The sequence below is a fragment of the Rhinolophus sinicus genome, linkage group LG06, assembly GCF_036562045.2.
Source record: "Rhinolophus sinicus isolate RSC01 linkage group LG06, ASM3656204v1, whole genome shotgun sequence".
Lineage (NCBI taxonomy): Eukaryota > Metazoa > Chordata > Mammalia > Chiroptera > Rhinolophidae > Rhinolophus > Rhinolophus sinicus.
The window spans coordinates 59700337-59727290 of record NC_133756.1 but is presented as its reverse complement, the minus strand read 5'-3'; the positions used below and the strand labels follow the sequence as shown (position 1 = coordinate 59727290).

General features: G+C 39.4%; 1 protein-coding gene across 1 annotated transcript in view; it reads right to left on the bottom strand.

The window, feature by feature from the left end:
• The window catches only part of MBOAT1 (membrane bound glycerophospholipid O-acyltransferase 1), a 97892-nt gene that overhangs the window by 10529 nt on the left and 60409 nt on the right, over positions 1 to 26954 (bottom strand). The window contains exons 5-12 of the mRNA XM_019734286.2: positions 22767 to 22822; positions 20669 to 20723; positions 18992 to 19175; positions 16917 to 17109; positions 12566 to 12669; positions 10142 to 10206; positions 7947 to 8079; positions 5132 to 5283 (exon numbers count right to left, since the gene is read on the bottom strand). Of these exons, the coding sequence (XP_019589845.1) occupies positions 5132 to 5283; positions 7947 to 8079; positions 10142 to 10206; positions 12566 to 12669; positions 16917 to 17109; positions 18992 to 19175; positions 20669 to 20723; positions 22767 to 22822 (942 nt within the window). The remainder of the gene's footprint in view (positions 1 to 5131; positions 5284 to 7946; positions 8080 to 10141; positions 10207 to 12565; positions 12670 to 16916; positions 17110 to 18991; positions 19176 to 20668; positions 20724 to 22766; positions 22823 to 26954) is intronic.

The following is a 26954-nucleotide window of genomic DNA, read 5'->3' as shown; positions in this document are numbered from 1 at the left end:
CTTTATATCCTTAGTTATAGGACTTCTGTGCACCTAAACTTCAGGTGATTCTCAATGATGGTTGTGCCATAATTTAGTTGTAATTTTGATGTGGTCAAACTTAGGTGAGCACAACGTTTACCTACTCTACCATCTTGACCCGAAGCATTCAGAGGAATAATGGTAATTTAACCAGAAGACAGGTGAAGAGCCACAGGCAAGTGACCATCTAATGTACTGTGTAAACCAGGACATTACTGAGAGTGAAAAGCGCTCTACAGACAAATACACTGACTCAACAAGTGTAAACTGGGATTCTCACAGGCACACCCTAGCCATAGGTAACTCCAGCTTTCAAAGTCTGCACACCTAAGATACACTTTGTTCTTGCACTTTGCCTTACTTAATTGTTCATGTGGCCAAATCAACACTGGATGAATTATGTTAAAGCCAAATATTTCAGAAATGAAAAGTTTTTAGTCTTCTAGTGAGGTTTAGTAGCCTATTCTGACATCCTATATTTCTCTAAAATTTTAAGGAATACTTTTTATTATGGAAAAGCTCAACTAACATTTATTGGACATGCTAGGAATTGAACTAAGTACCCCAGATACACAGATGAATAAGGCATTTTTCCTACTGTCCAGGAGTTCGCTATCTGTAAAAAATTTTACACAAATTCGTCACACTGAATTAAAACGTGTTACCTACTTAAAGACACATTAATGTCTGAAGATTTGCCTTTCAAAACTGTTTCATAGAAAGGGTCTGCCTTGGACTGAATATTTATTTCCCTTCCAAATTCATTTTGAAGCCCTAACTCCCAGTGTGATGGTATTTGGAGGAGTGGCCTTTGGGAGGTAATTTGATTTAGATGAAGCCATGAGAATACAGCCCCCATGATGAGATTAGTGCCCTTATAAGAAGAGAAAGAGAAACCAGAGCACTCGTGAGCTCTTTTGTCTCTCTTCTTTCTGTCTCTCTTCTTTTATATCTCTCTTCTTCGCTCTCTCTGTCTCAGTCTATCTCAGTCTTTGTCTCTTCTTCATTCTCTCTTCTTTCTTGCTCTTTTCTCTCTCACTGTCTCTGTCTCTCTGCCACTCTCCCCGTCTGTCTCTCCCTCTCTTTCTCCTTCTCCTTTTCTGATTCTCTCCTGGCATCTCGTTCTTTCTCTGTCTCTCCTTGTGCCATGTGAGGACACAGTGAGAAGGTAGCTTTCTGCAAGCCAGGAAGAATGCTCTCACCAACTATGAGAAATGAATGTCTGTTGTTTAGGTCACCCAGTCTATAGTATTTAGTCATTGCCCCAGTTGATTAAGACAGGTTTTCATAATATAGTAGCCCTCTCCCCACCATTTCTGTTTCAGTTACACGTGGTCAACAGTGATCTGAAAATGTTTAACAGAAAATTTCAGAAATAACTAATTCGTAAGTTTTAAATTGCATGCCATTCTGAGTAGTGTGATAAAATCTCGCACCATACCACTCTGTCCCACCAGAGAGCTGCATCCTTGTGTCCAGCGTCTCCACCCTGTAGACACTCCCCACCTGTTAGTCACTCAGTAGCCCTCTTGGTTATCAGATCAACTGTCCTGGTATCACAGTGCTTGTGGAGTAACCCTTATTTTACTTAGTAATGGTCCCAAGGCAGAAGCATAATGATTCTGATAATTCGGGTATGCCTAAGAAAAGCTGTAAAGTGCTTCTTTTAAGTGAAAATTTATGTATAGGAAAAAAACATAGTATATACAGCATTTGATACTATCTGTGGTTTCAGGCATCCACTTGGGAGTCTTGGAACGTATCATCTATAGGCAAGGAGGTCTACTATACATTTAAGCATTCACTTGGGGCTCATTTACAAATTACACTGAGGAATTTAAAGCTGAGATTTGAAGTCACTATAGATTGAAAACTGACTAGATATAATAATGAAGCACACCTGAACTTTAAACATTAAGCAGTGAAGGGATATACTGAGAAATGCATATGCATACAACTGTGGTTCACTGCCAGTTACTGAAATTAGCCTCAAGGAAGGAAAAGATCTGGAATACAACCAGACCCACCTCTACTAAAAGACCACGCATTTTAATTTACCAGATTCCGTGATTCTCTTAAGAGATTATGAAAACACTTTTTGGAGATGCAATCTACAATAGCCATTGGCAATGTGTAGCTGCTTAAGTTCAAATGACTCAAAATTAGATAAAAATGACATTTCAGTTCCTCAGTCACACTAGCCATGTTTCAAATGTTCAATGGCCGCATGTGCTGGTGGTTAATGTATTGGACAGCATTTCCGTCATTGTAGAAACTTCTGTTGAACAGATCTGATCTAGATAGGGAACTTAAATTATATATACAGGCATACCTCAGGGATACTGTGGGTTCAGTTCGGACCACTACAATAAAGCAAATATTGCAAGAAAGCAGGTCACACAAAGTTTTTGGTTTCCCAGCGCATGTAAAAGTTGTATTGACTCTCTACTACATTCTACTATGTGTGCAAAAATATCATGTCTAAAAAACAATGTATGCACCTTAATTAAAAAATGTTGCTAAAAATGCTAATCATCTGAGCGTTCAGCAAGTCATAATCTTTTGGCTGGTCTTACCTTCAATTTCTGAAATACGCAACATTTAAGAAGGGCATAATAAAGGAACAATAAAGGGAAGCACAATAAAATGAGGTATGCCTGTATAAGCAACTATGATGACAAAATTAACAGAAACATCGATTTCACCCTAAACAAAGGGGGTTTTGTTTTAATATTCTAGATTGATTTTGGAAAGAAGTGGAAACCTACTTAAGAGTGATCTAGATTGATAACTATTTAATTCTTCCTCTAAGGCCCTGCCGAAGTGTAGAAATTAGCATATTTTAGTTGGTTAAATGCATGTGATCCCAAAACAGTGATTTTCTTCCAAAATAACTTCTAAAGAAATTTTTAGTAACTGTCCTATTGATCTTGCTGTTAAAGGAACTTTGAGTCTGAAACTTGGACCGAGCATTTATTTGCTGTGTGAGTTTTGTTAAATTACTCACCTTCTCTGAGCCTCCACTCCTCTTATGATAAACCAGGATACTGACAACTATCTATCTCTTCTCAGCTCACTGCTGTCTACCTTGGATTCTGTGTTCTGTCCACACTCAGGTCTTCAGTGCACGGAGCTTCCGCCCATCACAAGGGGGCTTTTCTCTGCTTGCCCCTATGTTTGGAACATGACCCACAGTGCTCCACCTTACCCACAACCCTCGCACACACTGTGTCTGCTTCACTCCCACTACGCAGCCTCCAGGACTTAGCTCAAAAGCCACTTCCTCCTAAAAGCCACGCTTAATGCCCAGTCTGAGTCAGATTCCTGTTCTATGCTCTCTTAAATCTTTGTACCAATCACTCTGTGCCCAGCACACTGTAAGTATTAAATCATACTGAGTTGAATACAGGCATTTCTGCTATAATACATATATATTCCTTTAAAAATCTCCCGTTCAGCAATATTTTGTGCTTAAAATACCAGGTCTTATGGGGGAAATCACGTGAGAAGCAGACAACTCAATGAGACTTTGTAACCAGAACAGTTAGCACCTAAGCCAACTACTTGGACAGCCCAGACAGACAGCAGCTCAATAGAGCCAAACGCTGCTCAGGAGGTGGTACAATGTAGAAGACAAGGAAGGGCGATGCTGGCTGGAGGGCCCTGAGACAAGGGGAAGGAAAAGGGAGCTGTGAGCAAGTGGGGCTGCCCTGAGGCAGGCACAGAGGAAGCGAAACCAGCTGAGAGCCAGCGTGGTACAGGTGTGCGTGGGGGGTGCCTCCGGGAGAGGCAGTCCAGTGAAGGGGTGCTCAATTTCAGTTTTCTTAAAGCTGAGTGGCTCCTACCTCTGCAGTGGCTGAACCGGGGGTCTGGAGGAAAGATTATAATCCTCGTCTTACTATACTGGCATCTCTTATCTAGAAAAATGCGTGTATTAAAAAAAAAAAAAAAAACAGCTCAACTTCCGTGTTTTACTGACATAACTCCTATGACCTAATGGGTATTATGGTAACAGACTGTACCGATGAGGGTTTTATAGTCCCCTCTACCTTGTTTTCCTATAACCTGAAAAAATAATCATATGACTTATGGACATTGAAACCCGTGTTAAGTAGTGAAAGTGTCGTGATCATTCCTGACCTGTGTATCAACGGCAGGAAGTCCCCAACTTACAAAGAAGGCATGCTTGCTTTGTTTATTTTTAAGTCACTTTTCTGACCGTCGTGAAGAGCTCCAAAGTTAACCTACAAAAAGCCTGTGCAAACCATTACATAATACAAGTTAACATTTATTGAAAACAATCTATATGCCAGGCACTGGGTTGAGCCCTTTACACATCTGCCTCATTCAGTCCTAACAAAAGTACTTTGAGGTGAATTCTCCTTAGCCTCATTTTATAGTTGAGAAAACTCAGGTGAAAGAGGTTAGTTAACTTGCCAGAGGTCACACAACCAGTTTGCAAGGGTGGAGAAATTCCACTAATTCAATAGAAGAGTGAAACAACAAGAGTAAAGAAGAACAGGTTTGCAGTTCAGCTGGAGCACTGGTGTTTGAATATAAGGTCCTGACCCTCTCCCTAAAAGCCTCTTGTCTCTGGTGTGAACTTCCCCTCTGCCATGTACAACTCATGACATAAAACCCCATGCACATCTGGCGGAAGTGCCATCTCCGTAGGACACAGAGCTCTCTTGCAGATCACCCAAGTCAGCCCTTCCCAGTAGTGGGCAGCACCTGACCACCTCTGTCCTGTTCTCAGAATGCCGCCCAGCCTCCAATGTAGCCTACCCTCAGGAGACAGAGACAGCAAATTCACCCTCTGAGTTTGTAATTCAAACACATCCCTTCAAAATTCACTGCCCTAAGCATCCCCTAATTCTGTTACAAATGGTTGAAGGGATTCCTTCCCATCAACTCTGCTCATCTGTATTGGTGTTTGTGCGTTACTATTTTCAGGATGATCATTTCTGCCTAAATCTACGGATAGACATTTTTACATTGAAGACATATTTAGAAATTGTTAGTACTGCTGGATTCAATTTACCACTCCTAAGTCAAACACAGAGAAAACAGGCAAGTTTACTAAACAGCAGTTGAGAACAATGGAACTTACTTGTATAAACTGATGGTTGGTTCAACCGCCAACATAACAAAAGGCGCCACCGTGTACGAGACGGCCAGCTGAGTGACAGCCCAGGTGACCACGTCATAAACCAACTTAAGGGTTCTTGAAGAAAGGAAGTAATATCTGTAGTTGTTCCTCACCTGCAAGCCAAGGAAAGCAATGGGGAGAGTAAAAAAATTAAAAAACAAACAAACAAACAAAATTTTACTCTGTGCACACAGGTAGTATACCTCAGGAACAAAGGCTATCTAAAACACCAACCATTTGAGTTCTACTTTCAACTAAAAGTACCATTAGGGTTGTTTATTATATATATAGAGGGTGCCCCCCAAAAAATGCATACACATTTTAAGAAGGGAAAAAACTGTATTAAAATTGTAATAATATATACTGATAACAAAAGATGAATATAAGTCATGTTTGACTTCTGCAATTACAAGAGGTGCTCAAAGTGGTTACCATCAGCATAATTTTAATACAGTTTTTTCCTTTCTTAAAAGGTGTATACATTTTTTTGGCACCCTCCATATATTAAAAAATACATGTTCACTGTAGAAAAATGTTTAAAGAACTAAGCAAAAACAATTTTTTTTTTTTACATCTCCCAGAGAAATGCACTATTTAAAAGCTTGGCATATATCCTTCCAAGCTTTTTTCTATTCACATGTATCCACATTTATATTTCCAATGGCATCAATATATTCTTTAGCCTGTTTTTTTATTTAGTTAATATATCATGAATTTTTTTCCACATCATTAAGTATTACTCTCCAATACAATTTTAGCTATGGAAAAGTTAGCTTGTCTCCCAACCCCTGCTATTGTAAACAATTCTGTGATGCAGGCCCTGGTAGATACATCTCTGCACCGTTTCCTAATTATTTCCTCTGAATAACAGTAATAAAATGTTACCAGTAGTAATAAGAGCAGCTACCATGTATTGAGTGGTTACTGTGTGCCAAGCCTTTGCTAATGCTTTACCTGTGTCATCTCTGTTGATTCTCCCAATAATCCTATCATGTAAGGATCATCATGCCCATTTTACAGACAAGAAAACTGAGAAATGCTTTGAAATGGAAAATGCTGGGTCAAAGGATACACTCATTTTAGGTCTTTTGACATATGTGACTATATTTGCCTCTAGAAAGAAACCTAATTGCCAGATCCAAGAACCAGAGGCGCTAAAACAATGGCTAGCTTATTGGTAGGTCGTCCTCAAAGCAGGAAAGGCTTCTGGTGAGCTGACTCCTCTCCTCAGCCCTGAGTTTCTCAAGACAGAATCTAGAGGTCCATCCATGGTAGAGGTAGGGGGAACATGGGCAATAGTATTAGGAAGCACATAAGAGATTTTATTAAGTAACTTCCCAGACCTAAGACACATCATAACTATTTGAGATCATTCTCCTTTTAGGAAAAAAAATAAGAATATTGTTCCATCAGCCCTCTCCTCTCTTCCCTCTAACTAAATCACTCGTGAAAAACGTTTCCGGACCACCCAAAAGAAAGGCTTTACATAAATCAGCGTCTTTATGCCAGTTGAGATCAACAGAACTAAAGACATTTTAAGAAATAATGCTGTGACTATATTAACAGACAAAATTCGGGCCTTTGTTTTTTAGTTTGTCCTGGCCTCTGTTTTTCAGTTTTCTTTTATAATCTAAATAGGAATATGAATGAGAGAAAAGAAAATGTCTTCCCTATTTTCTACATACAAATATGTACAATATATGCTTTATATTTAAAATGGGTTAATCAGCATGAACAGCACCCAATTATCCATCTTGTTTACACATGTCCCAACAAACCTTCATCTAACTAAATGAAAAATTCCATAGAGAGGGACTCTTGTCTTGTTCACTACAGTAGCCCAGCACCTAGAACACTGACTACACACGGTAGGATTCTGGAATATGCATAGAACAGATGAATTTTAAAAAAGTGAATAGCTATGCTGGGGCGCCTCAATCCACATCCAAAATACAGTTCAACAAATGTCATTTTAGGTCTTTTGACATATGTGACTATATTTGCTCTTGGCACATAAACAAAAAAAGCCACAATTGTTATCAAAGATTGAAATGAAATCAAATACGAAACTCTGTATTTGATCATTAGAGCACACTGAATTGTAATTACTTATATCCAGGTGCATCTCCTTCTTTGAGGGCAGGCATATTTTTTATTCCTTTATTACCTTGCTCTACAGCCCACAAATAGTAGTCTAAGACAAACTGAAGGCTACCCAAAAAACCTATAGAGAACCAAATTTATAAAATTCACGGAGGATTTTACAGAAACTGAAGCAACTGGGTCAGACAGGAGAGGACGGAGCAATCTCGAACAGAACACAAGCCCTGTGAGTGCCATTTTACTGGCTGCTGACAGACTCTGAATTATTTCTAGGCTTAGGATAATGAAATGAGGAGTGAAATATAAGCAAAGTGAAGACTTACGAAGCCCATATTTATTTGTAATCATCATAACCTGTGATTAGACTATGTGTGTTCAGCCTTTAATAACTAAAAATATTTTCATCTTTTCTGTCCCTAAACGTTATTCCTAAAATTCCATGTGTTTGCAAACACTCTGTAAATAATACTGAGAAAACAACAGTTAACCATTTTATGACCACAGGTGGCTACATGCTGAAGTAGTTCTCTAATGGGAAGACTGTTGTTTGATTTTTCAAAACCTCTCTCCTACCCCCTCACCACCACCCACCACTCGTGATGGGACTAAATGACAACAAACATACAGGCATCAGCTTACTCAGGCCAAGACCCCACAACCAAAGGAAGCTTACCGTTCTGGCTGCTAGCGTGACCAGGATTCCAGTTAAGAAGGTGAAATAGTACCCAGGATAGACACCGTGCCACAGGGCCGACAGGATGAAGGTGAGCACCGTGGGGTACCAGGGGACCCGCTCATAGCACACTCTGTAAGGAGAGGCAGGTACAATGAGCCACAGGTCACCCACACAGGCAACTTCCCGCTACACCATCATCGGTTGGCATCAGACCCGCAGAAATCATTTGCTCCATGCCTGAGGGCCTGACTATTCAGGGACTTGCAAAGGAATCCAAGCGGCTTGAACTCTAGTTTTCTCGAACACTACCAGATAGGCAAGTCACAGCTCCATCTCTCTGGGAGATGTATGAAGTTTTAACCTTCATAGAACTCAATGATCTGGACCCCATCCTCCTGTATCTAATAAACCTCCAAGGGGTCACTCCACCCCGCAAGAGCGCCTGCCACCAATGGCCTAATCTACCAGGGATACTTATAGATAAATAAGTACTATTGTTGCTAAAAAATTTTGGAATCAGGATAAGGGTCTTTAGAAGGAGATACCCTCATTTAGCCAAAATTAATTTATGTTTTCAACCTGGCCCCTATGTCAGCTAACTAACATCGCAACCCTTTCCGTCAGTTGGCAGTGACACCAGCACATCAGTGTGTCAGTTATATGACACGTCAGCTCTCACTGTGTCTGTCAGATTTCAATGCACAAATTTGCCTTAAAGGGTGATATCGTGTGGATCAAGAAATTGTCAGCAAAATACCCTGGAGATCTTGACCTCTTGGTTGATTATTAAAACAAAATGATAAGGGGCTTTCTCCCAAATTACAGTCTAGGAATCGCTAATGGCACTTCCTAAAGAAGCCATTACATGGTTTATTAAATGAGAGAACCCAAATAGAAAATAAGATAGAAATTCAAACCGTTAACATCGATCCAGCACTGTATGGGTTGTCACGAGTAACTGATTTAAACCAGAACCGAGGACTATGGCTCCCTCTTGATAGGAAAAACGATGCATTTGGGGAAAAAAACACAAGACTGGGAACGCACTTGTAATGTTTCTTTTTGAAATGAGGGGTAGTTTGCATATGTATTTGTTTCTTACCATCTGTACCTTTTTCTATGAATAAAATACTACATTTTCTAAAATGATTTTTTATATTTCTTTTTTTCATTGTTTCTATGCATACCTGTATGTCCAGTCATCTTAGAACAAACTCCTAATGGAGACTGTAGGACTCTTGTTACATTGGGATTACTCAATATACAGAAGTACAGGTTTATGCTAAAATTATTTGCAAAATGAATAGCAATAATGTTAAGGCAAATTTTCAAAAACCGCAGGTTCGTATCAGTTTTCAGACAACATTGCATGAGCTTACTTTGGTGAAATTACTAGACATTGTCTCTTCTTTTACCCCTATGTCTTCACCTAAGAAAAATGCTACTTATCAAAAACAATCTACAGCTAATATTTTTATACTCTCCCTGCACTCATATGATAGGAGCATTCACTAGTTAAGAGTTTCTAGGATAGCATAGTACTCAGGAATGGCATATTATCAATTCCATAATAAGTAATGTTTTTAATTTTGAAATTTGTAAGGAAACAGAAGCACAGAGAAATATCAACAAAAATACAAAGTTCAAAAGCATAAACTTCTGGGGTACCATAAGTTTTTAATGCTAGGGATAAATACAGAGATCTTCATCTGTTAGGTGCTGACACTGACCTTCCATGACACCTGAGCAACAAACTCACTACTAGGTAAGAGGCAGCCCAGCTCAGAGGTTAATAGCCTGGCTCTGGAGAGCATCTGTCTGGGTTCTTATCTATTACTTACTAGCTGTGTGACTTTGGGAAAATTACATAACCTCTCTGTGTCTCACTTTACTCATCTACAAATGGGGGCCATAAGTACCAATATCTCATGGGATTGATATAACAATTAGATGAGTGCCTGGTACACAGGAATGACAAGATTAAGTGTTTGATACATTAAAATAAATATGCTACATTGTGACCTTCTCAAATCACTATATTTCTACTTTTTCATTTACAAGGCATAGATGTTAATACAAAACAAAAGTGTCAGATGACATTACTACTGGCAGAGTACTGCTGTTCATCAAACAACTCCCATCTAAACATATCCCAGTGCCATGAGTAATGAGGTCATGTTTGGTTTTCTTACCGCTTTAGCCAAATAGCTGTCTGAATATTCCAGTTTTCTAAGTACATTTTGAAACTTGTGGCAGTCTAGAAAGAAGAAAATAATACCTAGCATTAGCTTTAAAAATACTCCAAGTAATGGCAAGTCCTCCGCAGAGTTTCCCTGGCAGCAGATGAGATGTGCCATTTCAACAGTGATTACTAGGTCAGGAGTGTATCAGCTGTTCCATTGTACACAGTAAAATTCTGGTGTTTGTAAGATTTACTTTCCCCTAAAGTTTAGCTTGCAAAGTCTCAATTTTTCTCAATTTATTTTCACATTATAAGAAAACTAAAGGAATATTTTGTGGGTTTTCCTTCTACTCTCGTTCAAAAAAATTTTTAGGTCACCTGGATTTTAAAACTAAATACTCTAAAAGGGGATTTACCACAGGAAAAGTTTAAGCATGTTAATTTAGTGCCTTCATGGAGACAAATGGCATTTAATCGTCATCTTTTCACTCTGTGGCCATCTATCAACTAGGTCAGCCTGGTAATGTTATTCTACAAGCAGCTGCACAGGTCCAAATGCTTCCAATTGTATCTAGAACAGTGAGAGATTTTATGCATGAAGGAGTCAATACAGAAAACAAGTGTCACCCAATTGGCAAAGACACAGGTAAATCAACCGCTGAGGAAGAGACATTCCAAAATAAGCCACCGCCTAGATTTCCTCATTCAAAACAAAAAGTCTTATCAAAGGCTGGTAGTAGAAAGCCTGAGGCAAGCATTCAAGAATCAGAATGCCTAATGAAGGTGGAAAGTGGTAAGAGCCACTTTATTCTGTTTCAATCATAAGAAAACCTCAGATAGGTCATACACTGGCCTAATGTAATGTGTTTGGAAGGAAGGAAGAGAAGGAGGAAAGGAGAGAGATGATAGATAGATAGATAGCTATTAATAATTATATAGGTAGTGTATTATGAGTTTCTATTTCAAAACACTAGCAAGCTTTATTTATCCGTATCTTCTATGGCTAATAAAATGCTACAAGCACAGCTGCAAGTTTCCTTAACTAAATTAGACTTCCTTGCTTTCTTTAGCTCTGTCTATATCAACTCCATTGAAAACGCAAACTTCCTCCTTCTGGTCTTCCTTTATAATGAATACATAACATCATCACTTAGCCCTTTATCCCGAACACATGTCCCCAGTGAAAGGACTCTGTCTTGTGGTGCACAGCTAAGGGGACTAGTGGGCAGCCAAAGGTCAAGGGGACCCACTGTAAAGGACACTTAACCACAGCCCTCCAAGGCAGCCAGCAGTGGTCCAAGAGATTTGAGGGAGAGAAGAGTTTTAGTGGGAAAAGAGAGGAAAGTCATAATATCCATACTCTCTGACATCATGTACCAAGAAAAGAGAAGCTTGTAGATTCGCTACATTGCTTTTCCAAAAATGACAAAGGTTGTTCTGAAGGCTGGAGCTTCTCCATTGAAGATGAAGAGAAGCCTCCAACATCAAGAAGGTGGAGTGTACTCCTCCCGACCCCATGACTTCTTGTGGCCTGGGGTCCACCTAACTTGGGTGGCGGGGGGGTCCCTCTCCACATCCCTCGTTACTTGATCTACCTGCACATGCTCTCTGCCCAAACTCTCCAATGGTACTCTGCCTGCCCTGTGGTGGTAGGAAACCCCAACCAACAGCAAACATGAGTCACCTGGCCAGAGAACCCACACTTGTACATGCTGAAAACCATGCCCTTACTTCCTTCCTGCTGCAAGGAGGAAAGGGACTTAGTATTGCTATTCACTGCGAGCACTGACAATGCCAAGGACACCGAGAATGTGACCCCAAAGAGACCACCTCTGATGATGAGGACATATCAGAATAACGGTCCAAGAACTAAGTCAGAGAAAGAGGAAAAACCACACTGATTCTAGTGGCCTAAAAGCTGTGTACCATGACAATTCTTCTTAAAAGGAAATGGATTATCAATGTTTCCAAAGGATCCACAGAGAACACTTAAAATATTGAAATCTAAATACGGGAGCTTCCAGTCTGTGTTCTTGACTGAAGAAAGTAGAATGTGAAAAGAGAAAATGACATCTGTACCTTCTGGTTGAAAGAACAGGAATGTAAACAACAAAAAAGATTTTCCTGGCTCTTTTTCAGATTTGTGTGTGTCATTATTCCTTGAACCATGAAAACTATGAAAGTAGGTATCAAAAGGGAGCAGGGAGGGAGAGAGAAGGGGCAAAGGGGGGGGGAGGAGGAAGAGAGAGAGAGAGAGAGAGAGAGAGAGAGAGAGATCCAAGACAAAATGTCCAGGAGTCTGCTGGACCTGGCATTTCCTGATAGCAACTTTTTTTTTTGGACTTACGAAAAAGGATCCCTGGACAGTGCACTAAAAGCAAGCCATTTGCTTTATTCACTATGGCAGCTTAATTCAGAAGCATAATAGACTCACCTCAATTTTCCAGATGTTCAGGTTAGAAAGCAGATCCCAACAGAAATTTCCATTCTTATCCACGCCGCTGAACCCAAAGCCAGCTGCATTATTCACTGCATCAGCTACAGTTTTTAAAACAACACATTAGGATAAAGAACAAAAGTCACATTGCTGTTTTAAAAGATAGCAATGTCTGTCTAGCTTTAAGATGGAGAGATAGGCAGTAGTATCCTTGGAAAAGAAACCAAAAACATTTAAAGGACCCGGTACCATTGTGAGCCAGAGAAACATTTTTGGCTCTTTGATGACCTCAATTTTTATTCATTCACTAGCATTTAGTGAGCACTTGCTAAGAAGAAAGGCGCTGGATGCTCATAGAATGCAAAATGAGAATAAAAGAGAAAGGAAGAACCAAAACAAAGCGATAAACAGGAGGATTTAGTGACCAACTTGATATAAGAGGAAAAAGGTAAACAGGTAAAAATACACTTAAGCTCAGAAACAGAAACCAGAAGAAACAAGGGTCCCCATAGGGGTCCAAGAGCTGTCATTAAAGATGGAAGGACATTAACTGGTAAGACAGCATTGGCAGCTCTAGAAGAGAAATTGGAGCTTATTCTGAACATATTAAGCATGACATGCCAGTAGGTTATCAGTTGGGGCTGCCAAGATGCAGTTAGAAAAGTCTGGAATACAAGAAAAAGGAAAGAGCTAGAGATATGAATTTGGGGCCCGCTGCCATAGAGGCCACACGTGGACACAACACGAAAGCCATCCTACCCATAAAGACTGTCTAAAAGCTCCTGTTTCCATCTGTATTTGACTTCACCGAAGTATAAGAAAGTATCCCCCTGCAGTATTATATTTCTAATCAACTCCTTAATAAAATGTTTTTGTAAACAAATAGAGACCTGATGAAATAAAAATACTTTCTATGATGACCAAGGGGCTAATTTTCTGTTTCCATTTATCTTATTTCAAGTTATTAGAATATTTTCTTTTTTAAAAAAATTAAACTAATTAAATCACAGCACAGTAATGTCTTAGATCTGGAAATCTTAGAGAAATCTTTCTTTCCCGTAGCTCTGTTCATTCTGGTTCTCCAGGAGTTCAAGTCCAAGTCCAGATGGACTTTGAAGGGCTACTCTAAAGAAAAACAACCTGCTCTATGTTTCTCTCCTTTACTTTTGGCACAGTTGATAATTTAATGTTGCTTATCTTATGCTTGGCTTCACTGTAAAATGATCTGGTTTCTTTTAGAAGAAAGGAGGCAAAGTACTGAGTCCTTCTATGTCATTCTCCTACGTTGAATGGATGGAAACTCAGTGAAAAAGACAAAGCGAGAGTGTGCCAGTTAAGAAACTAATAGGTTTAAATGTGTGAGTACCAATTTGTGAATGACAGAAGGTAAACTATGCTAGGAGAAGAAGAGCCCTTGAGGTTTGTGGTGACAACTGAAAAACAGAGCTGAACTGACGACGCTGGGGCCAGGATTGCAACCCCTGAATTCCTTTTCCCATCGCCAGCCTCAGATCTGACTGACCTGACCAGATTTACAACAAACCAGAATAATAATTATCGTGTGCTTGTGTGCATATACTCACTATATTTTAAGATTCTATAAATTACTCTACAGGCATTTCTCATTTATTGCTCACAAAGGTGTGAAGATAGTCGTTCATGGGGGCTCTGGACGCAGATCTTCTGTGTTCATATCTCCATTCGGCAACAGAGTAAATGCACAGCTTTGGGAGAGTCATCTAACTTCTTAGAAACCTATTCTTTTGAGTAAAAAATGGCTATAATAATGGTACCTATTTTAAAGGGATGTTGAAAGGATTAAACCAGTCTAAAATTGGCTTTATTTACATTGTTCATGGCGCTAACATATTATTACAAATTAATTCAGACACCCACATTTTGGAGTTTGTGATCTTTAGCGCACAGCCGAAGCTAAAGTCGAGTTTCACTAATTAGTAGGGGGAAAACAACCAGAACTGTATGTTAAGTACAAAGAAAAGAGCTGTATTATTTCAACACAAACAGTAACTAGAACTAGGTTAACAGTGCAGCTCAGCTGAGAGTCATCAAGAGGCCAGCTTCAAGGATTAAATTTATAATCATGTATAATTACTACATCAATTATATGTAAATGGTGTTTTAAGGAGCTGAATAAAACAATTATTCGGTTAAGTAGTTTAAATATTCCCTGTTATACTATTCACTGCTTCTTCATTCATAAATAATACACAGGTTAATTTCATATCAGCCCATGAAATCTAAACTGTAAGAAACCTCAGATTGAGGCCATACAAATGAATGAAGTGTTTCTACCAAAGCTACCAAAAAAAAAGAAAAAAGGGGGGGAAGAAAAGCAAAAGAGTCAAGTCCACAGAGAAAGCTATCCATAGAAAGGGTTACTTTTATATTCCAAATAGCCGGAGTATTCCCCAAAAAGCAGAACAATGCCAGACACCCCACGACCCACTCCCCACCCAAATCCCCACCAGCACATCCATTTTGTCTTAGACTTTCCCTATAAGCCCACAGAAGGACCTTTCTTTCCTCCTTAAATCCGGAGCTGATTTAGTCCAGAAGCCAGCCCATAAACGCTGGGATACAGAATATGGGAGTGGAAGGGTAGGGAGAGGAGAAGAGAAAAGGAGGATAAGTGAAGAAGTAGAAGGTAGTAAGGGAAGTGAGAGATTCTCTCTCAATCTCTCTCTCTCTCTCTCTCTCTCACACACACACACACACACACACACTCACTCTCAGGTTAGTGAAAAGTGAAAACACTGTTTCACATAGAAAAATATGCCTGGTGTTCCAAGTAGGGTTCCAACCATAGTAGGTATAATGCCTACATATTAAGGAAATTATTTTTAAATCATAAAGCAGCTGCAGGAAAAGGAATAAGCGACAAGGAGATTTCTGCAGGCTTCCCCGATGACTAGTCTGTATTCGTCATCCCCTCTGTATTCCCACCACTGGGACAGCTCTTGATAACACTGCCTGCTTGCTGCACACACAGAGTGTAACCATCTTCAGGGTGGGGAAGATGTCCTAACCAAATTCCTCATAGCACAGAACCTGGTACTCAACAAAAACTCCTTGAATTAAACGGAACGGGGCCAGAAACAAAATTTCCCACACTGCAAATTTTAGAAAAGCTCTAACTCAGATCTCTTAGGCCAAATGTTACATAAATACCACAGTGGACTGAATTTATCCCTGAACATTTCAACCCTTAAAAATCATTTGGACCAGGAGCTGGGGAAAGGTTGAAATGGGGAGTTACTACTCTGTTTAATGGATATGGAGTTTCTGTTTGGGGTGATGGAAAAGGTTCTGGAGATGGAGGGTGATGATGGTTGCACAACCATGTGACTGAACTTAATGCCACTAAATTGTACACTATAGATGGTTAAATTTTATGTTATGTATATTTTACCACAATAAAAAATAGTAAATGAAAAAATAATTTAGTAGCTACCAACTTTAATTTGGGGTTAAAACCTTGCATCATGAAATCAGAAAAGAAGAACTCATTAAGAGCTATTCCCTCACTCATGGAATACGGGCCAAGCACGAGGATGTGAGTTTAATAATCAATAAAACTTAACAAATAGTCACTGCTCTCTGATATCAAGCTCCAGGTCACTTTCAGCTAAGATTTAAATTCCCATTCCTGGAAGGATTCCAAATGTGAAATACATACAGCTGCCATGCCTTATCAAACTCCTTTACCATTCTTGATAAGTGGAAGCATTTATTGCTCACTTTAGCAAAGCTTTAAACTTTTCCAGTCTAATATTGTTTGAAAAGAAAGATAAAACTTACTATTGACTAAGTTATCTCAGAGGGGAAAAAAAAGTGCGATAAAACCAAATTAAGTTGAACTTTCTACCTTAAAAAAAGAAAAATGACTTGAAGTCACCTTCTTTTTAAGGTGTAAAGCTTAACCAACAATTTCTTAAAGAAAAAATATAACCTACTTTAGCACATGTGTTGGTATCATATATTATGTACAACCCAGAAAAATTACAAGCCAGCTCATTCTGGAATTTTCCCCTAACTCTCCATTGCACTAAACAGCCATGTGACTGGTGAAAGAAGCTCCAAGGTTTGACATCTGTAAATAAAACTGGGTTTAAACAATAGCTTTTCTCCTTATCACATATATTTGAGTTTATAGACCGAAGGAAAGAGGAGTGCTACGTTGGGAAGTAAAAAATGACACTGGCTCAAGTGTTTTCCATTATGTACTGGACTTTTTTGGTTAAGTGATCCAAAGTGTTGTTCTGGCTAAGCCATCCAAGGAGTGTCATTTTTTTTCCTCATTCACCTAGGGCTACTCCATCCAACTTACCTAACGTCCAGGCAAAGTAATACTTGGGCTTTGAGGCTTGCATGACAACATATAAGTAGCCAAGTCGAGTCAGAAAGTTTGCTCTATGAACAAACGAGTCGTCCATCAGGCAGGTGACAGGGAAGGTCTTCGTGAGCGTCAAAAACAGAAGGAGAGCCACCAAGGTCATGCACAATTTGTGTATCACAGCTCCCTGAAAATAGGGGGGAGGGGGAATCAGTATAACCATTCAGAAGACTCCAGTAGAGCACAGACACAGTAGAACAAAGCTGTTCCGATAGCTGCGTTGCCAATGTCCCCTACCGGAGTGGCAGCAGGCATTCTTCCTCGTGAAACAAATACTGGGATGGACATGGGATATATTTAGATTCAGAATGTCCGACTGACACTTGAGGACTGAATGTTACGTCAAATGGAAGAAAACTTTCACCAGAAAATTCTCCAAGCAAAGGGTAGATGGTTGTATTACCCAAAACATAAAAGAAACAGAGAATAATACAGGGTGGCAACTTCCATCAGAAAGAAATAAGCATTTGCCTTCCACTGCTGCAGCCAGCAGAGCCAAGGAAATGGGTCTGAATCACCAGCAAGGCGGACAGAAGCTGAGTTAGGAAGGATTCTGCACGTGCGATTAAACATCTGCTCCAAGACACGGCAGGTAATGGAAAGCTGTAGAAACCCTCCAGGATGGATAAATGTCGTCTGCTCTAGGGTGAAGATGCACTGACATTTTAAATTCCTCTGGATGGAGTGATTTTGCCGTTTCCCTGACATTCCAGAGAATGTAATTTAACATCAACACAATTATAGCTCCCAACTTTATAAAAACAAACCACTTTTATCTGTAAGGTAGGGATAGCACTAGCACCTCCCTCAGAGGGTGGCTTGGGGTTTAAGTGAATGAATATTTACAAGGTACTGAGAACAGTGCCTGTTTCCCAGTTAAATGCTCACCACACTTAGCCACCGAGGAGGCACCAGCTCAGGGGTGCCAGCCCCCTCTCTTCAATGTGTCTTTAGCCAGAATGCCACCTCATCCTTTCAACTTCTCTGTGCATAAGAATGCAAGTCTCCTTGGAGAGTGATGTTAAAGATTCTCTGATAATTATGATTTTCTAAATAAAAGCATGTGAAACACAAAAGCACTGCTGTGACAGACACGGCCTAGAAACACCTGTGGTTACTTTAATGTCTCATAGCCATGGTGATGTCACTCCTAGATGGTTTCAATACTGCAGCTGGAGCTGAGATATTTGACTAACCATAAAGTGCTGAGGAGCCAACTGTCTCAAAACTGTCTGAAAATGCATGCTTAATAAATCACTTAAATTTTCAATTATTTAATTTTGCCTAGACTTTCACTAGCATTTATGAAATATTTATATTATCCTCATTTTCTGCCTTATACAATTTTCCCCATTCTTTCAATGACAAATTTCCCTTAAAAACAGGATATTTAATATGAATAAATTTAGCATATTTGTAAAGTTCAATAAGTTATCCTACTGAAGACTAATTGGAGATTAATAAAATTCAGATTAAAATTAAAATATTTCAATAAAATACCATATTAAACTCTCTCAAAATCAGTAAAACCAAGCTTTGGTCATGCCAGTGTGAAAACTGGTTTCTTTTTCAACAGGAGGGCTCTGCAACAGAAAGCACATTTATTCTGGTCCCCATTTCCTCCCCCTCCACCTTTTATGATGTATTAGTCTTTGGCTCTATGTGAATTGGCTCTATGAAACACTCATAAATGTAAATGTGTTAGCTAGTACAGTGCCAAGCATACTGTAGGCACTAAATATTGGCTCACTGACTAATGGATCGATTGCTTTAATCTTCCTAGCCAATGACTCCGCTGTGAAATAAACATCTGTTGCTTCAACACAGACAACCACTGCAAATAAACACCAATACTGGTATTTTAAACAAATGGAGGGAAAAGGTATTGGCCAAACTTTCTGGTAAACTGTTTGGCTTTTTAATTAGGACAATTATTAGTGAGAGTCAGCCCTGGCAGCAAAACTCTATTTTCTGGATTTCTGGGTAAGTGCTTGGCACTAAAAACTTACAGTGGGAGAAGGTTCTGGCAGGCTGTGAAAACCTTTTTGCTTCCAGTTCACTTCCAGCAACTTCATATGTATATGTCTCCCCTCAATGAAGGCTGTATAGTCCTTGAAATTGTTACAAGGGCCTGCTATGACACTCATGAAGTTGAGAAGGTAGCTTAAGTATTCCAAAAAAGAGGGTTTTACTCTGTGAAAATAAAGTGGAAAAGTCTTCAGTCTTTAATTTTTTTTCATATTTGCAAATAAGCAAATCGTAAACACAGGTGTTATCTTTATAGTTTATTAAATATAACATGATCTTTCCTTGCTCTGTTTCTCTAAAAATCCGCCCAAGAAATCTTGTTTAAAGGAAAAGTTAATGAGGTGAGAGTCCCAGAGAAAGTTCAGCACTCCGTGGCGCCCTCTGCTGGCAGGCCCCTACTGTAAACACCGGGAGCTGGGTCTAAGGGCAAAGGCAGCTCTGAAACTGGGGAATCAACCTTAGCTGTCTGTCTATAAGAGAAAATGAAAAGTAATAAACATCAGGCAGGGTGGGGACCTGACCGACCATTAGTTGATTGAGATACTTTGATATGGGAAAACTCCCTCCTGACTGCCAAAATAAATAGAAAGCAAATGATGGATAGAACCAGTTTTCACTTGAAGAGGCCACACAAAACTACTGCTGTAGTAGTCTCTTGTCTGCTTTGGCATCCAGGCACGAGCTCCTGAACAACAGACAAGGGGAGTGGCAGGGGAAAATTCTGTAGAGCCCAGTTCTTTGCAGTGTATTAATGGCAGTTTAAGGGGCATGTTCTTCTAGCAGGATAGAAATGTGGGGAAAGGCTTCCTAAAATGCCATTGGTGACCAGTTGTTGCAGTTATTGCCCTATAGCATTTACACTCCCATAATGCTTAGCAAAGAACTTGATTCATTAGACTCTTTCAATGGTTCTCCATTGCTTCCAAGTCCCAATTCTTTAACAAAGGAATGAAGCACTCAATCACCTCACCTCCTGGGACCCCCACTTCTCCCAGTTATCTCCTACTACTGGAAGGAACCCTCCACCATGGCTGCAGCACCATCCCCAACATGCTACCCCACATGCCATTTCCATTTCCATGTTATTGCCCTACTTTGCATAGCCTCCTTCCTCTCCAACATCCACCCCTTTTTCTATTACAAGTCAACACTGGCCAAAGTCCACCTTCAACCTTTAGCCTTCCTCCTTTTTTCTAGTCCCAGCCCAAATTTATATCGCCAGCTCTATTTCCTATCATTTTTCATGCCAGCATTTAATAATACTGATGTGCATCGATAATTAACTGTTTCTTGAGGATCCTAAGACATATGCCCAATGAAAATAATTCTGGAATAGACCTAACAACCCCAGTAAAGGAGAATCCTGCAAAACTAACAAATTACAGATCCATTTAGTCTTTGGCCCAGCAATCCCACTTACGGGAATCTATCCTACAGCTATATCCAAACTCATTTAAAATGACGTATGGATAAAGTTATTCATCATTTACCGTTTGCAAAAACCAAAGACTGGTAGACAACCCAAGTGTCCATCAATAACAGATTCATTAAATAAATGGTATTGAATCCATATAACGGAGCTCATATGCAGACATTGAAAAAATGAGGAAGACCTCTAGATACTGATATACAAGGGGCTCAAGAATATTTTAACTTACTTTATAGCAAGTCGATGTTGCTCAGCAGACAGGTCTTCAGCTCTTCGACCTAATCCTATGAAAAAGAAAAAATTTAGAAATAAGATGTTTGAAGCAGATAACTAATTCTAAAAGAGACTTATAAAACTCCTTTGAAAAAGGTGATTGATTTTTTGTTTCATAAATCATAAAGGGTCCCCATTTCCATTTTTTAAAAATGCCCTGGATGGATCAAAGGGCTACCCTTCAGAAGTGCATGTGTGAGGAAGTCTCTACAGGCTCTTATGGAGAGGGGACAATTCAGTGGTTACTCCGATTGAATCCACACAGTATGACATGGATCCCAGAGGACCCTCCACATCTCCTACACGCCTTACTACGCTGTATGTTTTTGTTGCTACATGAGAGAAATAAGCCTGCATTTGCAGCCTGCACCAGTGTCAATACCTCTCTGATAGCTGGGTACAGACACCTGGTACAAGCTGAGAGCATGGATGTGGAATGGAATGGGGGAAAGAAATAGGGCCTTTCCTCTTCCAAATCACGGAAACATAACCCTGAATGCAGGGAAAACACAAAAATTATCAGATTTTTCTTCTTTTATAACCCATTCATACCAAAAAAACCGCCAACCAAATCACATTCGTGCTTCCCATAAAATGTATAGTTAACTTAGTGTCAAAGAAACTGAAGTGCCATCTCATAAGCATTAGATGTCGACTTTAAAACTGTGTATTCAGCTAAGATGGATATGGCCGCCAATCACAAAGGCAACTCAAAAACATACCAAAGAGAAGGCAGAGTGTTCCAGAATTTACTTCTTCTTCCCACACACAAGAAAAAAAGACAAAGGCTAATAAACATTTTGCTGTATGTCAGGGATGTTCCAGAAAATAGGGTAAACTGAGAATGTTTACAAAAGTAAATTTAGGCAAAAAGTCTATGTAAAACAAACAAAAAACCCAAGAAGCAGTGTTTTAAAAAAAAAAAAAATCACACTCACTCTTTTCTAAGATCTCTTCAAGTAGTGCATCTCTGGCAATCCCAGAAATTAATTTGATTTCAGTTATTGATTTATGTTTCTAATGTTAGTCTATAACCACTATACTACCAAGTGGATTTTCAGGTACAAAAAAAATTGACAAAATCACCCAGCTTGCCCAGGACTTACCTCAATTGGGCACTAAAAGTCTCATATCCTGGGGAACGTCCTGGTTCTGGGCAAACCAGGACATTTGGTCACCCTAGAAAGACTCTATCCTTGGTATAAAATTACCCGGTTCTCTACAGAAAAACTAAGTCACCAAGAACAAACTAGGAATACACACAGTCAGAATCAAATTAAATCAGTTTCCAAGCTTGAAGGAAAAACAGGAAGACTAGTGAAGATTGTAAATCTTCTTAACCTGCCAACACATAAAGACGTTACAGCACTCAGACAGCATTTGCCAAGGAAGTCTAAATTTTCAGAATATATTTTTACTAATTACACCTGGCATAGCTTAAGCCCATCTTCTGCCCAGCTGAAAGTGCCATTGTCCTTCCCTGGAACCCAGTTTAACAGTGGAAATCACCCTTACTGGCCATTTTCAGGAAGGGCCTGGGTGAAAAAAAATACTCAGTTTTTATACAAACAGAAGATTCTTTCTTCTCCCAGCTTTTTATATGGTCAGACTAATCTCATTAGATAATTTTCCAAGCCAAATAAAGAAACCTAGCATCAAAAAATAGTTAAGCAGCCAATGCTGTTTAATCTTTTATTATACTTCATGAGATCTTCCAAGACTAAACCAAAGAAACAGGATGCCATTTTTCTTAACAGATTTGGAAATGATGGACAGAGAGCACCATAAGTTAACTTAAATTTAAAATATTATAAAAGTAAACAGAAAATCCACTGTTCTCAATGCAAATATTTCAGCAAATTTAGGCTGCAGATTCAGGAGGGCAATGGGAAATAATGGCTGGACAAGTAAAAAGCTACTATTAAAGAGGCCTGCAATTTTTTGACAAGATCTAGCAAAATCTGCCAGCACTTGTCTAAACTGGGGACTGTGTATAGCGTATAAAACAATGTCAGGTTCACTCTTAGAACAAAAAGAAGGGTCACTTTTCTTACCGTCATGAACTTGGAAGGCCAAGGTTGTGATCTTCTGAGTGACAATCATCAGAGGCCTAAAAGGAAGATAAAAAATAATGAAGATGGGTAGAAGTGCCACTGGGAGAAATTTTTATTCTATTTCTCTGCATGACGGTTCTTCATCTTATAGATTATTAAATAAAACACAAAAACACTGAATTCAAAATAAATAATGTTTACTTCCCTTCCAAAGCACTTTAAATAAGTAGGTATAATAATGCTGAACAGCAAGATCACACCAGAAAGTCCCTCTTGAGCTGTTACTCATAGCATAGGTTCTGGGACCAGCACCCTCAGCGTGGCCTGGAGCTTGTTAGAAATGCAGGACCTCACACTCCTTCCCAGAACCAGAAAATAATCTGCATTTTAACAAGATCTCCAGGGAATCTGAACATACATTAAAGTGTATGGGATACCCAATCCAGTGCCCTGGTTCCACCCGGATGAGATATATATTTTGGCCCTTATATGCTTTGTTCTATTAAAGGTGATTCTTTCCTGCACACATAGTGAAAGATACATTTGTAAAATACAGCTGCCTATAAACCATTGAATGGCAAACAATAACACCAATCGCCATCTGAAAAAAGCCATCAAATAAAAATTCGCCTAAGAAGTGTTAATAAGGGTGCCAAGATAATTCAGTGAAGGCAAGAACAGTGTTTTCAACAAATGGCAATGGCACAACTCGATATCCACATAAAAAGAATACAAAAAATAACTCAAATGGATATAAGACCTACATGTAAGAGCTAAAACTATAAAACCCTTAGAAGAAAACACAGGCATAAATCTTCGTGACCTTAAATTTGGCAATGGTTTCATTGATGTAACCCAACAGAAGCACAAATAACAAAAGAAAAAAAAAGATTAAATAGATATTAAAATTTAAAATTTTTGTACTTCAAAGGACACATACCATCAAGAAAGTGAAAAGGCATTTCACAACGTATGAAAATATGTGCAAATCATATATCTGTCAGAGACTTGTATTAGGATATACAAATAACTCTTATGACTCAAGAATAAAAAGACAAATAACCAAATTTAAAAATGGCCAAAAGCCTTGAATGGACATTTCTCTAAAATACATACACAAAAGGTGAATAAGCACATGAAAAAACACTGAACAGTCATCAGTCATCAGAGAAATGCAAATCAAAACCACAATGGAATACTACTTTTCAAGCAATAGGATGACTAGAATCAAAAAGACAGACAAATATTGGCCAGGAGGTGGAGAACTGGAACCCGCATACATTACTGGTGGGAATATTAAATGGTTTAGCTGCTTTACAAACCAGTCTGGTGGTTTCTCAAAAGGTTAAACACAGAGTTACCATATGCCAAGCAATTACACTTCTAGGTGTAGCCCCATGAGAAATAAAATGTCTACACAGAAATTTTGTACACACATATTCAGAGCAACATTATTCATAATAATCCAAAAGGAAATAACCCAAATGTCCATCAACTGATCAATGGATAAATAAATATGGTATTATTTCAACAATAAAAATAATGAAGTACTGACACATGCTACAACATGAATGGACCTTGAAAACACGCTAAATAAAAGAAGCCGGACACAAAGGGCCACATATTCTATGATTCCTTTTATATGAAATGTCTAGAACAGGCAAATTAACACAGAGAAATTAAGTAGACAGCTGGTTGCCTAGGGCTGGGAGAATTGGGAGGAAATGAGAAGTGATAGTTAATGCATATAGGTTTCTTTTGAAGGTGATGAAAATGTAAAGTTAATTGTGGTGAATGGTTGTACTCTGTAAATTTACTCTGTGAATATGCTAAAAACCACTGGATTGTAAAGGAGCGAATTGTATGGTATATGAACTGTATATCTCAATAAAGTTGCAATTTTTTAAATGCACCTGTTTTTTCAATGGTCTCCCCTAGTTTAATACCTTTTGTAGCTCTATTCTTGCCCAACAAGACAAGATAAAAATCCCATTGCTCTACCACACTTGCCTTCAAACGTTCTTGGTCTATCCTGGTTTTCTGATCTCCATTCTTACGGCTTCTTATTGATTTTGCCATCTCTGACCCCTATGGACTGAAGGCTCATTTATATGGAATGCTGAGACTTTGATCAATCCTATGGAGGTGTCCCTGGGATGCCACACAGCCTCTGTGTGAGCCTCTCAGGCCAGGCCCAGGTGTGTGAGGATGGGATCAAACACAAACCACCTTTAGACCAAGTCTGATGTATGTCAGCTGCACTTAGCCACGTCTCTGTGAGTCCATTTTCCTCTTAGATTCCTGTCATTCGAGTTCCCATTTCTCATCTCTTTAAAATAATAAGCATGTATTTTTAAAATATCAACATAAACTAACAAGCTAAAGTATTTCAAAGAAAGCACCAATAAATAAGAGTTCTTGGCATCTGAACACCGATGCCGAGTTTTACACCTTATTTGCAAAAGCCCTGTGGCCAATGGCCATCGCTCGAAACAAGATTTTGAATGTTGTGTGTAAAAGAAAGGGGAGTGAGTCTGACTGCAGAAGGGAGGGCATCTGTGCTCTGCCAGGACAGGAGAGAAGTCGGTGTGGCAAACAAGGGAGTCACGGGGGTGGGGCGGTGAAGGGGGTCGGTCATTCTTGGGCAGCAAGATGTGCGCCTAGCTAACACTGATGTGACTATGCTCTTTTATATTGAAAAAAAAAAAAAAAATAACTGCTCTTCCAGAACACTGATGTTCGGGTCCTGGAAATAAGGGCTACACGGAAGCTTTCTATGAGACCAAATTGGAAGATACAACTTTGCAGTTCACCTGCTTGATAATCAACAAGACTTCTGACCCATGGTGCATAGCAGATGCCAAGAACTCTTATTCTTGAAAGGGACTCACTCTAAGCTTCACATTCAAGGTAGTTTCAAGTATGACTTTTTTTTAAAAAATTTTCTGGGGTGACAATTGTTAGTAAAATTACATAGATTTCAGGTGTACAATTCTGTATTATATCACCTATAAATCCCATTGTGTGTTCACCACCCAGTCAGTTCTCCTTCCGTCACCATATATTTCATCCCCCTTACCCTCATCAAGTATGACTTTCTAAGCAGAATAATTTTCTTTCCAAAGCCTTTTGTTCCCCTCCCCCCCTGAGAGAGGGAAAGTCCTAGAAATCAGTGATAGGACCTAAACTCCCAGTCTTCCTTACATAAATCCAAACCACAAAGTTTTTTTAAATTTGAAGCACACGCTCTGGTGACTATGCAACTGGCAAACCAAGTGAGTTCCTACGTTCGGGTTAATTCATAACTTCATTTTTGAAGGGCCTAAAAAATATATCAACAAAGACATAAAATTTGTCATGGAATTAGCCTGCCCTTCTGTCTCTATAGAAGTACAGCATTTGTTTTCCTCTATCTGGGGTTGGATTTAATGTACTCTATAATTAGGCATATGTTCGGTAAAGCATTTGGTAAGCTGATAGTCACATACTATGAGGCGGTGGCCCTAAGGACGCACCTCTCAGATGGGCTGCTGGGGGAGCAGAACTGACTGGCTCCAGCTGCGCCCTCTGCTTCTGCACCTCATTTGCTCTGAGCCCAGGCCCCGCTGGGGCTGCTCCCAGCCAACTGAGCACAGCAGCGGATCCAGGCAGGCCCCTCCCTACTAGGCAGGGTACTCCTCTGCCCCAAGAATTGTAGCTCAAGGACTTGCCAAAAGTTTCTCAGAACTGCACTGCAGCCCAAGACCTCCCTTCACTCTGTCCTTCTCGTCTCAGGGGGCTGACGTGCATTTTAATCTGATGGCTCTCCCCCCCTCATCCAGTTGCCTCCTAGTTTTCCTTCACAGGCATTTCACCCAACAAATCTCTCATACTTCTGTCCCCATCTTGGCATCTGCTTCTTAGAGACTAATACAATACATAATACTGAATATCTAGATCAACATCCATAAATAACAATTATTCAATATGAAATCTGCACCAAGGGGTCGATGTAAAAACCACATTTTTGTCATTCTTTAGGAAAAAAAGTCCCTTTTTTTGGAACAAAAATATTAGCAGTTATGGATCAAATACTGTTACACATCATCCAGACTATATGTTCAACAATACACTGCTTCTGTTCTAAAGAAGGTTCTAGCAACTTCAGTAAGAAACAACTCACATATAACATCATGGGCTTATCAAACA